Source organism: Spea bombifrons, chromosome 2, assembly GCF_027358695.1.
Source record: "Spea bombifrons isolate aSpeBom1 chromosome 2, aSpeBom1.2.pri, whole genome shotgun sequence".
Lineage (NCBI taxonomy): Eukaryota > Metazoa > Chordata > Amphibia > Anura > Pelobatidae > Spea > Spea bombifrons.
In genome coordinates this window covers 110,653,811-110,669,406 of record NC_071088.1, presented here as the reverse complement: position 1 = coordinate 110,669,406, position 15,596 = coordinate 110,653,811, and the positions used below count along the sequence as shown (strand labels likewise).

General features: G+C 43.5%; 1 protein-coding gene across 1 annotated transcript; it reads left to right on the top strand.

Moving 5' to 3' along the window:
* Positions 1-944: 944 nt before the first annotated feature.
* On the top strand, positions 945-4,922 carry RHEBL1 (RHEB like 1). Its single transcript, XM_053455584.1, has 8 exons — positions 945-996; positions 1,922-1,993; positions 2,418-2,485; positions 2,598-2,680; positions 2,879-2,935; positions 3,736-3,783; positions 3,866-3,950; positions 4,472-4,922. The coding sequence occupies exons 1-8, from the start codon at positions 945-947 to the stop codon at positions 4,559-4,561; spliced, it is 555 nt and encodes a 184-aa protein (XP_053311559.1). The 3' UTR covers positions 4,562-4,922.
* The last annotated feature ends 10,674 nt before the right edge of the window (positions 4,923-15,596 follow it).

Here is a 15,596-nt window from a genome sequence, read left to right as displayed (position 1 = left end):
CAGCAGGGCCCGCTCTGCCTAATGAATCTGTTCATTTTCTGTCGGTTCTAGTTTTGTCAGACCCTTTGAATGTTTATACTGTAGGAAGCGCTGCGGAAATTGTTGGCGATATATAAATAAAATATAATAATTATGTGCTGTAAAAAATGAGATGCAGCCAGTCAGGGAACATATAACATCCCGTATCTCTAGCTGGCACAAAACGGGTTAAATAAAAATATTATCACTATATATGGGATTTTTTAAATATTAAACAGTGTCAATAATCTGGAAAGAATTGAACAAAAGCTAAACTATTTTTTTTTTACTTTTTTTGCTGTTGATTAACTGAAAATAGTAGTTATTTTTGTAATTAGGCATTCACAAATCTCATCAATCTCAGCATGCAGCAAATAAATAAAAATAATGCTCGTTTCATGTGATGATAACAGCAAATTCCCGTCACCGGCTAGCTAGGAGGAAACAATCTCCTATTATCCCCATTTTTAATAATGTTTTACGCTAGGATAATCCGTAAATAGTAAATAACCAGTGCTAGCCGCGATTACAAAACACACAAACCTCGATCCAGAAGCACATGGATTTGTTGCCATCACGTCCCACCACGAACCACGCCCACTCTAACACGAGTCCAATCAGAGCGCCTTATTTTGTAGACACTCTGAAAGAAAAAAAGAGAACCCAAACAATGAATAAACGCGCCTATGCGTCTGCTCGGCGTTCATTGGCTACCCGCTAGCCTACTGACCAATCCACAACGTCCGAAACGTTGATTTTTATTGTGATTGGTCTCTGAACCAGAAGCGGGAGGGGTTACCTGATACGACCTATGTATTTGACCTGGGGGCTACTGGTCTGGGGTATATTTTCAAAGGGTCAATGAGTCGGGGCACTTATTTGGAATTGTGTTTATTTACGCGCGGTCTCGTTTTGCGTTCTTTGGCATGGCTCCAGTCAAACACCGCAAGGTTGTGATGCTGGGATACCCCTCAGTCGGTAAGCGCGTAGTAGTGGGGGGAGGTGTTCGTGGGGGGTCTTGGCTGGGAGCCGTTTGGTATAGACTGGCCTATTGTGGATCCTGTGTGGTTTGGGGGGTGTCAGCACGTGCAGTGCGTGAATATCGGGTGCACTGTGGCGGGAGTATGTTACAGGAGGGTTCCCTAGAAATAGTCTTAATGTTACTCACTGGCAGATATACCGTAAGGGCTGACCGGTGGTGATAATGTGTTGTGCGCCTATTGGGGTTAATGGATCCGTTACTGTTCGTTGCGCTCCGTGTTAGATTAGGTGTTAAGGTTCCAAATGCTGAGTTTCTGATGAAGGTACATTGTTTAAGCCTCGGGTTTTGGAATTGGTGTTTGGGGAGGAGATGTGTTTCGCGTGTGGGGGGGAGGGTTGGTTTTGACTCCCTTAATGTGGGGGGTGGGAGGTTTTGGTTGCTGCTTAGATGGATTCTGGTGGACACTCCGGATGGGAGTGTGTTAACAATACATTGTTGAGGTGTTTTGTGATAAACATACAAAGTATGCGTCTAACCAAATAAATGGTTACGTTTATCAATATCATAAAGATGAATGAATGTTATATATATATATATATATATATATATATATATATATATTTATTATAAAAATCTGGTGCAAACAATGCAGTCCCAGTTGCCATAGTGACTGTGCCAAAATGGCTGGAGATTTTTTTTTGGGGGGGGGGGTGTAGTTATATACACATACTATATGTTTGTGTATGTATGTATGTATATATATGACAGTCAATCTAGCATAAGTTTAATGGTTGGTTGTAGCTTAACTGTTTACCATTTTCATGGGTGTTTTGTCTTGTTGTTGTTGCCATAACAGCTAGAACTAGTGTTTTTACTAATTATCAGCCTTCTAAATTATCATCGTTTCTGTCTGTCCTGCAGGTAAATCTTCTCTGGCTATCCATTTTGTTAAAGGGAATTTTCCCAAAGACTATGAACCTACAATTGAAAACAGTAAGCATGATTCCAGAATTAAGATTCAATAAAAGCATTTTTTTTTAATAAATGTTTGTGTGTATATTTCTTTATTATAAAGCTGTGAATTATTTGATATATTTCAAGTTTTGCTGTAGTAGTTGTGTAAGTTCTTGTGTAAGATGTTAATGTATCGGTTTGTCTTAGTCTGTCAATTCTTGTCTTGTCATATCCTTTGAATATATGTATTGTATTAAGCGCTGCGTAAACTGTTGGTGCTATATAAATAAAAGATGATGATGATGATGATAATAATAATATCACACCAACATAACATGTGAGAAGTCATAACATCAGTCTGTTGGGAGGCTTCTGAAGAAAGAGCACTTAAACATATTTAAATGAAATTGAGTTTACGTATCCACTTAAGTTTTATGTTTTAATCCATATTATTTCTCCCCAGCTTGGAGCAAAACTTTTGTTTTAGGGTCTGATGAGTTTGAGTTGGATGTGGTAGACACTGCTGGCCAAGTGAGTCAATACTTTAAAAAGGTAGCACATTGGACCTATATGTCCTCTGTGTGTGTGTGTTTTTTTGTTTTGTTTTGGCTTTTTTTTTCTAATGTATTTTTTTTCTCTCCAGGATGAATACTCGTTACTTCCTCAATCTTTCATTTTTGGCATACATGGTTACATTGTAGTCTATTCAGTGGCCTGTTCTAGAAGGTAAGTTTTGCTTATACATTTGTTTTCTGTGCTTTGGTGCCCCCTGGTGGCAACTGCACAGAAACGGGATTGTTAATTTCAGGGTGCTGTATTGGATACATCAAAGTAATTCTGCAGGATTCTATATTTCCCTTACAAAATGTAAATGTGGTATCTTCAAATGGGTATTAAGATTATTTTTTTTGTCCCCCCCCCCAGCTTCCAGATTGCACGTGGGCTGCATAGAGTTTTGGTTGATTTACGGGGAAAGGGCCTGTAAGTATTATTCCTTGTGAAAATAACTTCACCGTTTATTATCACTGACCGTTAAAGTACATTATGGATCTTTGCAAGGGTTGCTAGGCTTTTTAAACATGTTTGAGCCCATAGTACTCTTCAATAGATCTAACACTTAACACGTACCCTTATGCACATGTCAAATCAACACAATATCCCTAATGCATGTACATACTAAATCTCATCACAAAACATATACCTTTTGTGAACAGGACTCTGTTAAGTGTATTTGTCTGTCTATGTCAGTTTCTAGTACTGCCAAAATTCAGCTGTATTCACTAAACCAGAATTCACAGGCAATCTGAACTATTCAGTATCTTTATTATGTATTAATGAAACGCAAGAACAGCTGAGATGTGTGAGGCGGCATTTAAGATACGTTCATTATTTCATTATGCAGGGGCAACTTTGCTGTGTTTTGATACCTTCAAGTCGAGTTGAAAGTTTCAGTTCTCTCGCAAACTCAAGGTCTAATGAATAAATACCGTATTCTGTCTGACTTGTGACTTCTTTCCTTCTGCTAATATCGTTTTTGCATGACTTCTCTATTGAATTGATTCTGATCTCTGAGGTGCCACAGGCTTCCAACCCAGCCAATACTGAAAACTTTTGTGCATGCCACGTGTTCTGGTAACTTATTGTTGGTCCCAGTTCATGGTAGCATTTGTAAACTCTGTTCAGATTAACATCAAGCTGACACTTCATTTGTTAATGGCTCTCTCTTATAACTGTTTGACTATTTTGCATGTAGCTTATTTGGGTTTACTTGTTCTTTTCAGCATGCCGATTGTCCTTGTTGGAAATAAGAATGACCTTCCTGCTCACAGGTATGTTAAGTTTCTCATACGTGCCTCTCTTGCCTTTTTGTCAGTGCATATTATGACACTTTAATTGCTTTTCTGTCTTCAGTCGAGAAGTGAAAACTGAAGAAGGGAGAAAGCTTGCAGAGTCTTGGGGAGCAGCATTCTTGGAGGTTTCTGCAAAGAGTCCTGAGGTAACATGGTGGTTTTTTTTTTTTTTTTTTAAGATGAGTTGTTTAGTGGACATGTGTTCAGTGTTCCTTTTACATATGTTGCCCCCCCCCCGTGTGGGACATGTAGTGATTGCGTCACAATAGTATGGTTGTGTAATAGTATTTTGCTTTACTAGATTTAGTTGAACTCTGGGCTGCATATTCTATGATTACATGGACACGTTGTCGCATCATGGAAGCAAATTCCACAAATTCTGGCTGTCCGTCATAGGAGTTAGGCAGCCTCATTGCATTCAGGGTCAACTTTAAATCCTGAGTAGTTGGGTAGGGGTTGTTTTTTCCACTAAACTACAAACTCTGACCCTCAAAATAGAAGTTTCTATAGTTTTTACAAATAAAATTGACTGGAATCACTAGACCAACTTGACTGACAATACGGTGCTATTGCCAATGGAGAATTCTTCTTGCCTTCCATAAACTGTAATATATGTGCAATATATTTGGATCCTTCATTATTTTTTTTTCCCTCCTATCTTCTGTAGGATAGTAAGCAGATCTTCACCAAAATAATTGAGGAAATTGACCGTGTGGAGAAATCCTTCAGTGATGAGAAGAAATGCCGTTTCATGTGAAATGAAGGGTGTTGACCTTGTTGCTTCTTTTTTCACGTACACACAATGGCTGTTCAGAAACGGATTTGGCCATGTTTGTATCCATGTATATTTTGGATGAATGTGTGAGAATATATTCTGCAGCAGAGCCAATGCAATCCTATTGGACATGGTGGATGACCTTTTCTTTGCGTGTCCGTACACCCTCCCTTAAAACTGGGATTACCACATTACAGGGCATGTTCTGCCCAAACTTGCCTGATTTCTTTTCAGCACATAACATTGAAGTGTTACAAAAGAGCAGATACTGACACTGACTGCTTCTGCGATAATGGGGCCTTAAAGACCTGCTTGATCAGTTTGCACAAAACTGCCAGCAATGACTTATTGCTGCACTTTATATGTATTGTTGTTTGTTGTAATGTAATATAATGTGTTACAGATTGTTTTGGTGTGTGTTTTTTTTTTGTGTTTTTTTTTTCTTTTTGGAGGGGTGGTTGAAGGGATGGAACTGTATATAATTTATACCAATGTCCATTTCATCAATATAAGTAGGGTTGGGTGTTATTTCTACAGAATGTTAATGCTTTAGAATGTGAGTTTCTGTATTAGCCCTGGAAATGCTGCAGTTTTTGTTCTTTTTTTGAAAGAAGGGAATATATTGTTTACACACAGCACTGTGGTAGTCTGCGTTATGAAGCTGGTCCGTTGTGGATCAGGTTAATAATGTTTTACTGGATAATGTGATGTGTTGATACTTGAATATGGATTTGTACCTATGTGATCAATTATTATGATCCCTGAGATGGTAATATTTTGATGGCAAAGAAGTCTTGTTTTTTTTTTTTGTGATAAGTATAGCACATGAGTCTATTGTGCTAGCCATAAGCCCATAGTAGGGCCTATTTGTCATATTTTGATCTCAGGGAAAATAAAATTATTTTTTTGTATTGCATTATAAATGTGTTGCTTTGAATAAGATTTGTTTCCTTTTTATGATTTTTTTTTTGTCCTAGTTGGACAATAATCATTACCCATTTTTTTTGTTTTAACACTTATAGTAATAAAGATCTGATTAATTTTAATAAACTCTTCAAAACTGTCTCGTGTGTATGTATTAAATATAATTATTTTAGTTGGTGGTCTCCATGTTATGATTTCTGCTTTCATCTTGAAAGCTTATGTATACATCAAGATATCCTAAAAGTAATAGTTTGGCTCTAAAGAGTGCCCAGGGTGCAGAGGTAAGGGATATACGTTACATGCACGTACTTATTTCATTTACAGCACAATTAACCTCTGTCCAGGGCACGTCTCCACTGAGTTAATCGTTTTACCCCAAGCTTCATCTGGTAAAGTTAATCTTCCAACATCCACATTGTAAAACTTTACATAATTTTGTACGTTTTGGTAATTGGCAGGTAGCTGCATGTTTTACACAGATTTGATAAAATAATGTATGTAAAATATACTTGCAACTTTAAATCGGTATTCAATTAGATGTTCTGCCTACTCCTAGCTATCATTTTTGCAACATACATGTTCCCATTATGTCCCCCCCCTTTCTTTTTAAGATTTAGTCACATTCTATGCCTTGTTGTTTTTGCGTTGCTTAATTAAGTCACAGGTCTGTATGTGATTACAACTAAGCCCTACACATTCTATTTTTTTTCCTCTTTAATCTGTGCACGCTAAGGGTAGGTCATTACCCAAAAGTTAAAAGGTTTCAAGCATGGACACGTGGACAAGGCACGTCACAGGGAGAGAAAACTTGGCTGGTAATATTGTTTAGTAAAAGTCAAGATACAACCCCCATGCTGCATTTGCAGACCCACTGCTGCCTAATGATGTCAGAGCATAGTACGTTATTACTAGAGTTCTTATCACAAAATGGCAAAGGCCCCAGGTAGAGGGCACAAACATCATCAGAGGCCCATACATAACTGTCCCTTTCCCTACCGACAGACTGGTGCAGATGCTTATGTGGCAGGGTGTGACTCGAGAAACTGCAGGGATATTTGGGCAACACTGAAGCGAATAGATTAACCCCACCTCCCTTTTGCTTCAAGTGGTTTGTTCCATGGTCACTTCCTGCCTAAACAAAGTGTGTGTTCTGTCCTAGAGGCTCTAGAGCAGCCACCTGCTTTGTAGGAGGGCATGATATGTCTTATTTCTGTTTTATGTGCTGGATATTTTTGAATTGTAATTGGTGATTAATATATATCTTATCTGGCATAGTCCCAGTAAACCATAATTAATTATATTCATGTGTAAATAATTTAAAATATATCCATATATCCTTTGATACAATTATAGCTGTGATGTTAAAATCCTAGAGTATTTTCATTCTTATTATACTACTAACCTCTGTAAAATTTTGATGGTTTTTACCCCCCCCACACACATTTTACTTCCGGTATGAATTTACTGCTCAAACAACACTTTTATGTTCAACATGTACAGTGATAACACCCATGCAAAGGTTTGTTGCAAAGGTTTGTTGGGTAGCCTGGGGGCTAAAAGGCCACATTTAGGAGATGTGCATTTTTGGGGGGGGGGGGGGTTACATTTGGCCAGTGTGTCCATGTCCTATTTGGAACATCCTTGAGCCTGGCCAATTAGATTAATCCCATCAAATCGTACATTTTTAAAAACTAGGCACCCCATGGATATTTCCCTGCCATCCCAGGTGACACTCAGGATAGACTCCTCCTCCGTACCTGAGATAGGGCAGGACTCAAAAAACTTAAAAGCCCCTCCCCTCCTACTAGCTCCAGTGTTTTTTCCTGCCCTACATCAGGTAGGGAGGACTCGTCATCCCTTTTGTTATTTTCTCCGGCTCCAGGTGGAGCCGTGTTCCCTGGGCTAAGCCCCCTTTCTGGGGGATACCCTGTACCTTAAGCCAGACGACTAGTGCTGCGCTGCCCGGCGCTTTTTCTATTTTGGTACCTTGGGGGTCCCTCCTGACTCCGCGGCTGCGGCGCCGTGGTCCCGGCGGTGTCCGCGGCTGCGGCGCCGTGGTCCCGGCGGTGTCTGCGGCTGCGGCGCCGTGGTCCCAGGTGCTGCCCTCGTCCCGGCGATGTCCGCGGCTGTGACGCCCTCGTCCCAGCGGCGGCTCCGACTGTGCCGCCCTCGTTCCGGCGGCGGCTCCGGCTCTGCCGCCCGCGTCCTGCCATTCATCCTGGTCTGCTGTTGCAGTCACCAGGGTTGAACCGGTGCATCTCTTGCTCCCTGGGAGGCTTCCCGGTCACTGAATCTGGGTCTTAATGCCGCTGTTGCGGCGTTCTGACGGCGGCCATAATGGCGGCGGCCGACTTCCGGTCCAGGCTCTTGCACTTCCTGTAGTGCGTTTCAAGCCTCGTTTTCAATTTGAATTTTTGGCGCCAATTCCCCGCTGTTGCGGATTACTGCCTGATTCCAGCATCCTGTTTTCAGTATATATAAAGGTAGGTGATTTTATTTCTTTATGTGTTCCTGCTGTTTGGCTGAGTGCTGTTACATCTTTAGATATGTCAGCCCCGGATAACTCTGAGCCGCCCTCTGTTGAGGACAAGCCTAAGAAAGCTGTTGCTAAGTCCAAGCATGCCCAATGTTCTGGGTGTCACAAGGCTTTGCAGGATTCAAGGAAAAAGCTTTGCTCCGCTTGCCTGAGATCTGTAGCGGATTCTGAGCCGTCTGGAGGTAGAGAGTTTTTGACCTGGCTTAAAGAGGAGATGCAGTCTACCTTCTCTGCCTTCCGTCAGACCGTTCCTGTTCCTGCCTATCACCTTCCGGCAGCACAAGACCACGCTCTTCTGGGACATCAGCCTTTGTTTTCTGACTCTTAATTTGACTATCCAGAGGTTGAGGAATGTTCCTCGGAGGAAGGAGAGATCCGGGAATAGAGCTCTTTTTTGTTCCCGGTGGAAGAGATTGAGACTTTGATTTCTGCTGTCAGGTCAGCCATGCATTTGGAGTAGTCTTCCACCCAGAAGAGTGACCCGTTCTTTGGTACCAGCTTCTCCAAGCAGTCCGCCTCTTTTCCTGTTCATCCTGCGCTATCTGACATTATCAAGCAGGAATGGAACCACCCGGAAAGAAGGGTTAACCTGTCCAGAAGGGTTAAGCGTATGTTTCCCTTTGATGAAGACTTTACTCAGTTCTGTGCTACCCCTCTGGTAGACACTGCTGTTATGAGGGTCTCCAGAAAGACTGCTTTACCGCTGGAGGATGGCTCTCATTTCTCTGACCAGATGGAAAAGAAGGCCGAGGCTGCAGTTAAAAAATTGTTTGAGGCTTCTGCTGCCGTCCTTAAACCAGGTATTGCTTCTGCCTCAGTTTCCAGAGCAATCAAGATTTGGCTCTCCCAGATCAAGGAGGATATTGCTGCCAAGACCCCAAGGGAGACCATTCTCAAAAATGTTACGGCGGTGAGACTGGCTGTGGATTTTCTCTGTGATGCCTCCATTGTAAACATCAGAATGGCAGCCAGAGCTTCGGCGCTCTCAGTTGCAGCCAGAAGAGCCTTGTGGCTTAAGGCCTGGGCAGCGGATAATGCCTCTAAAAACAGGCTTCTTAATATCCCTTTTAAGGGTAAGACTTTGTCCGGGGAAGAGCTGGAGTCCCTTTTGGAGAGAACCACAGGGGACAAGCATTGGATGCCCCAGCGAAAGCCTCCTTCTAAAAGACGGCAGTCCTTTCGGCCATTCTTCCCGGGACAATCTAGGGGCCATAGTTCCTGATTCAACCCCTCGTCCAGAGAACAGAACTTCCGAGGCAGATTCCCTCGAGGAAGGGGGAGATTTGACAGACTTGCATTTCCCAAAGCGTTTCAAGATCCCAAGAACTCTGCATGACGCCTCTTCCATTCCGGTGGGAGGAAGGCTCCGATTTTTCAAGGACAATTGGTTCTCACTCACCCGAGACCCTTGGGTGAGAGCCATTGTATCACACGGCTATCGTCTTCAATTCAGGACCAAGCCTTCAGACCGGTTTTTGATCTCCCACCTTCCTCCAGACCAGGTGAAGCGGTCGGTCTTGTTATCCACCATTCAACAGTTGACAGACCTCAGAGTCCTGGTTCCTGTTTCTTGGCCAGAACAAGGCCAGGGGGTTTATTCTCCGTTTTTTCTGGTTCCCAAGAAGCCGAGGGGTCTTCGTCTCATCATAGACTTGCGCCTTTTGAACAGTTACCTCCAGTTTGTCCGGTTCAAGATGGAAACTGTGAGATCCACCCTCGACACCTTATGCCTCAACGATTTCATGGCTTCATTGGATCTAAAGGATGCATATTTCCACGTTCCCATCCATCCATTGCATCAACGTTTCCTGAGAGTGGCGATTCCTCGAGGTTCGACTGTTCAGCATTTTCAGTTTCAAGCCCTTCCATTCAGTTTGTCGGCGGCCCCAAGAGTCTTCACAAAGCTTTTGGCAGTCGTGGCAGCGCATTTCCGGGTTCAGGGAATTTCAGTCATTCCTTATCTGGACGATTGGCTTATACATGCCCGGACAGAGCAGATTCTTCGGGTTCACCTTGCCACAGTGGTCGACACGTTACAGGATCTCGGCTGGATTCTGAACTGGGACAAATCCTGCACCATTCCCTCTCAACAACTGACGTTTCTAGGTCTTCGTCTGGATTCCTGTTCCGGGAAAGCTTTCATTCCTCCTGCCAGGATCAAGGGGATTCGGCTCCTAGTACGCAGGGTTCGCTCTGCGCACCGAAGCTCTTTGAGGTTATGCATGTCCCTGTTGGGCAAGATGGTCTCCGCAAGGTTTGCAGTGCCCTGGGCTCTGGCCCACATGAGAATTCTTCAAAGATTTATCCTCAACAATCTAGAAGACAACCCTTTGGCTCTGGACAGGCTTGTCTGTCTTCCACCGCATGTCAGAGCCTCCCTCGCCTGGTGGCTCCAACAAAACATCCTTGCTGCAGGGAGAAGATGGTCTCTTGTCTCCAAGGTTCTTCTCACCGCCGACGCCAGCATCAAGGGGTGGGGCGCTACGTATCGGGACCTATTCGTGCAGGGTCTCCAGCCGCAAAGCTTCTTCCTTCAAACTGTCTGGAATTGCTTGCAGTGGAAAGGGCTCTGCATCCCTGGGAACATCTGCTCACCGGCAAAGACGTTTTGCTTCGCTCCGACAATCAGGCTGTAGTGGCCTATGTCAACAGACAGGGGGGCACAAGAAGTCCTCGACTTCTCTGTATATCACTCAGGATTTCCTTTTGGGCAGAGTCCCGTCTCATGACTCTGTCCGCTATCCACCTCAGAGGGACTCTGAACTTTCAAGCGGATTTCCTGAGCAGAACTCCGGTACTGAGCGGCGAATGGGCTCTACATCCGGCAGCCTTCGACCTCATCGTCCAACAGTGGGGCTTACCCGAGATCGACCTGATGGCATCCAGAGACAATGCTCAAGTTCCTGTTTTCTTTTCCCTCAAGATCATCCTTTGGCAATAGATGCCTTCGCCCAGGAGTGGAATTTCCGTCTCGCCTACGTTTTTCCTCCATTTGCTCTGATCTCCAGGGTCCTACAAAAGATCAAGAAGGATCATGCCTCCGTGATCCTAATAGCACCAGACTGGCCCAAGCATGTCTGGTATTCGGACTTGATCACTCTAGGTCTCTCTCCCCCTCTGAAGCTCCCGGCTTGGAGAGACCTTCTGCATCAGGGTTCATTCCTACACCCAAACCCTGCCGTGTTCCACCTGACGGCCTGGAGGTTGAACGCGAACTGCTGAGAGCACAAGTGTAACGGACTGGGTCCAAACAGATGACTAAAAGAACCCAGCGCGCCCAAAGATTGTGTGCAGGAGTTACGGTGCAGTAGTGGAGTTGAACAGGGCCTGGTTGCAGGGTGACCGCACTCACCTGTGTGTTGAGTATCCAGGGTAGTGCAGCCAAACACCAGTGCCCTGATATAGCAGCAGATGTAGTCCAGAACCAAACGAATCCTGCAGGCACCCTGGAACAGGCATGAAACTTCACACAGGACTCATGTGCGGGATGCTGCAGGCTGGGAGTATGGAAGCTAAGCAAAGGGTAATATAGCAGACACATAACAAGCAAGGGAAAGGGAGACCAGGCAAGAAACATGACATACAAGATATACATGATACAGGGCACAAGACAAGGAATAAACATAACCAGACAAGATATGCAAGATACAGGGCACTACATTGAACAAGAAATGAACAAGACAGGACATCCCTCTACCGGGGATACAGACAGGACAGACTGACACACATAAATACAGAAACTAGCCTAGGACTGTATGATAACTATTGGAGATTTCGTCACATCATATGGCCATAGTATGCTTAGCCCACCACTACGCCAAAGTACTCCAATGACGGTGGGTCCTAACGCTAATCCCTGCTGACAAAGATACAAAACAAACCAAACATGTAAACTAAACACATAGCACTGAGACATACCTTTAGACTGCAGACTGGGAGAAACAGAACACACAGGTGGGGCACACCTTATCAAGGAAACAGAGCTGAAGCAAAGAGCTGAAGCAGAAGCAAGGAATGGAAGATCAGAACAAAGCAAAAGGAAATCCAGGAATGGATCGAAGCAAAGCAGGGAAACTGAAACAAGACAGATATGCAGCTCAGCAGCCTGGACAGAACATGACAACAAGGTTTTTCTTTTCGTGTGGCTGAAACTCTTCTGCAGAGCAGAAAGAGGATTACCTCTCTGCGGTACATTAAGATCTGGAAGAGATTTCACGGTTGGTGTTGTTCCAGAGGAATTTTGCCATCTTCCTGTTCCTCGGCCTCCATTTTGGATTTCCTGCAGGAGGGATTCGACAGTGGGCTTCAACCTTCCACTATCAGGGTACATATCTCTGCCATCAGTGCTCTCCTGGGGTTCGAGCTTATATCTCTGCCTGCGGTTAGACGTTTTGCCAAGGCCATCGTCCGGATGCGTCCTCGTTCTGTCACCAGAATGGTTCCATGGGACTTGAATCTCGTCCTTCGTAGACTCACGTTACCTCCTTTTGAGCCTCTTCAGTCGGTTTCGCTGTATTTTCTATCGCTGAAGACAGCCTTTTTAGTAGCCATTACTTCTGCTCGTCGGATTTGTGAACTGCAGGCTCTGTCTATGAAGGAACCGTTTCTCCGTTTTTTCCCGGATAAGGTGGTTCTCTCTCTACCGCCGGAATTTGCACCCAAGGTTCAGTCGGCTTTCCACAAGAATCAGGAGATCGTGCTGCCTACCTTTTTTCCTGCTCCTGACTCAGCTGAAGAAGAAGCTCTTCACTCCCTCGATCTGAAGAGATGCCTCACCATTTATTTGGAACGGACTCTGCCCCTGCGTAAGTCCTCTCGTTTGTTTGTGGCCACTTCGGGACCCAACAGAGGTGTCAGCATCTCCAAGTCTTCCATCACTAAATGGATTGTTGCGTCCATCAACTTGGCATATTCTGCGGCTGGCCAAAACTGCTCCTGTGGGGATCCGTGGCCACTCTACTAGGGCGGTCTCCACTTCTTGGGCCGAAAGATGCTGTATTTCGCCTGACCAGATCTGCAAGGCGGCTACTTGGCGGACTCTCCACGCTTTTGTACAGCATTACCGTCTCGACCAGATGGCTCAGGAGGACACTCTTTTTGGTCGGAAGGTCCTTGAAGCTGTTTTGTCTCCTTAGGTCTTCCCACCCTTCTGCTTTGGTACATCTATCCTGAGTGTCACCTGGGATGGCAGGGAAACAGGAAGTTCTACTTACCGAGAGCTTCTTTTCCCTGCCCATCCCTGGTGACACGTTTTTGTTCCCTCCCTTCCTTTTCAATAAAATTTTGTTGCATCAGATTGCTTTTCCTGTGTGGTCTTTGGTATTCACTGGAGCTAGTAGGAGGGGAGGGGCTTTTAAGTTTTTTGAGTCCTGCCCTATCTCAGGTACGGAGGAGGAGTCTATCCTGAGTGTCACCAGGGATTGTGAGGAAAAGAAGCTCTCGGTAAGTAGAACTTCCTGTTTCTAATGCCAGTATTTTAACACGTTTAATGAGAGGATGTTTGTGAAGGTATAAAATAAACCTTTTTGAGACCTTCTTGAAAACTTGTTTATGTTTGAATGGCCGCCGCCATCTTGGAAGTGGCAAAATCTCTTGCTATGGTTCCCTCTGACCACTCTCCTGGGGTGGATTTCTGTTTAATCTTAGGAGGTGGTCCTAAGCTTTGCTGATTCCATAGCTGAAAAGTTCCAAACATTCACTGGCATTAATATCAGCACAAAAACTGTGGAGTGACAGCTTCATGGAATGGATGCCCAAGCAGCTGCATGCAAGCCTCATATCACCAAGTACAATGCCAAGTGTCAGATCGAGTGGTGTAAAGCACGCTGCCACTGGACTCTGAAGCAGTGGAAACGTGTTGTGTCGAGTGACAAATCATGCTTCTCTGTTTGGCAGTCTGATAGGCGAGTCTGGGTTTGGCAGATGCCAGGAGAACGTTACTTGCCTGACTGCATTGCGCCAACTGTAAAGTCTGACATTTTGGACAATGCTATGCTTCCAACTTTGTGGGAACAGTTTGGGGAAGGCCCTTTTCTATTCCAGCATGACTGTGCCCCAGTGCACAAAGGAAGGCCCTGACCTTAACCCCATCAAACACCTTTGGAGGAACTGGAGCTGAGATTGCGAGCCAGGCCTTCTTGTCCAAAATCAGTTTCTGACCTCACAAATGCTCTACTGGATGAATGGGCAAAAATAATCCCACAGAGACACTCCAAAATCTTGTGGAAAGCCTTCCCAGAAGAGTGGAAGCGGTTATAGCTGCAAAAGTGGGGACCGAAACCATATTAATGTCGTATGCAGAATGCAGTGAAATAGTCAGGTGTCCCAATACCTTTGTCCATATAGCGTAGCTCTTAATTTGTTGGCAACAAGTAAATACTGTGCTATGGAAATCCTGGCTTAGAAGAAATTTTATTATAAACATTTATTTTGCCTAATGGTGAACAAGAGTCAAACACAGAAAATGCTTGTGTCATTCTGATTATGTTTCACAGCAATTTTGGAAAGTAAATTGCACTATAGCTGTATCACAATATACACTATATGTAACAAAAGGCATGCTGCAAAAGCATGGCATAAGGGGATACCATCTATTAAGGGAAGCAAAACCATTATTTTCTTTGTTTCCTTCTAACTTCTAATGCTGTCCCAATACAAGAGTAACAGATGGCCCTCCAGTAATCCAGTTTCCTCCCATAATTCCCTGCTTTTGCTTCTGTTGTGGTTGGAAGCGGCTTTACCCACTAATAACCATAGATAATATTTACTAAGCACCATGGTTTTTGCTGTTTCAGCAATGCATTATCAGCCAACCAATAATAATGTAAGATGTAAAATGTTACAATTCCATTTTTTGATCACATTTACATTTTTATATAGTGTTGGCATTACTTATTCTTTTACCATAAAGTGAAGCCAGAGATGGTATAGAGCTCATTAAGTTTTATTATAGATACGGGTAATACCAATGTGCTACATAGTCCCAAAACACATTTAGGTTCATTTAGGGCTGTATAAAGTGAATATTCCAGTTAATCTTGGTGTGTTTTCATTTTAAACAAAAGATGTCCTCTTCAGAAGATTCAGAGCCCCCTGTTCACATTGGCTCCCTGCATCCAATCAGTCAGCAATCAGTCACTATTATCAGTAGGTTAACTTTAAAGTTCCAAGAAAGTTTGTCTTACGCTTGACTGAAATATTATGATTAGTTGTACAAAGGAGATGTTTTCCCTTTTTGCACATTTTATTATCAATTTTTAAGTTTCTGCAGAGATGAGCAATACCTTTTAGAGGACCTTTTGAGCCATATTGCAAAATGTATAATCATACAAGAATTCAAGATCTCAGAGGTCCCGTTATGGGATAGAACTTGCAATTCCACATACAGTACTGTGCGAAAGTTTTTTAAATAGACGTGTTCAATAGATGTGTATTTTACAAATGTGTGAACAGAAGAAAAATGTAAATCATATTAATATTTGGTGTGATCACTCTGCCTTCAAAATCAGTTCTTTTAGGTATAGTTGCACAAAGTCAGAGATTGTGTAGGCATATATT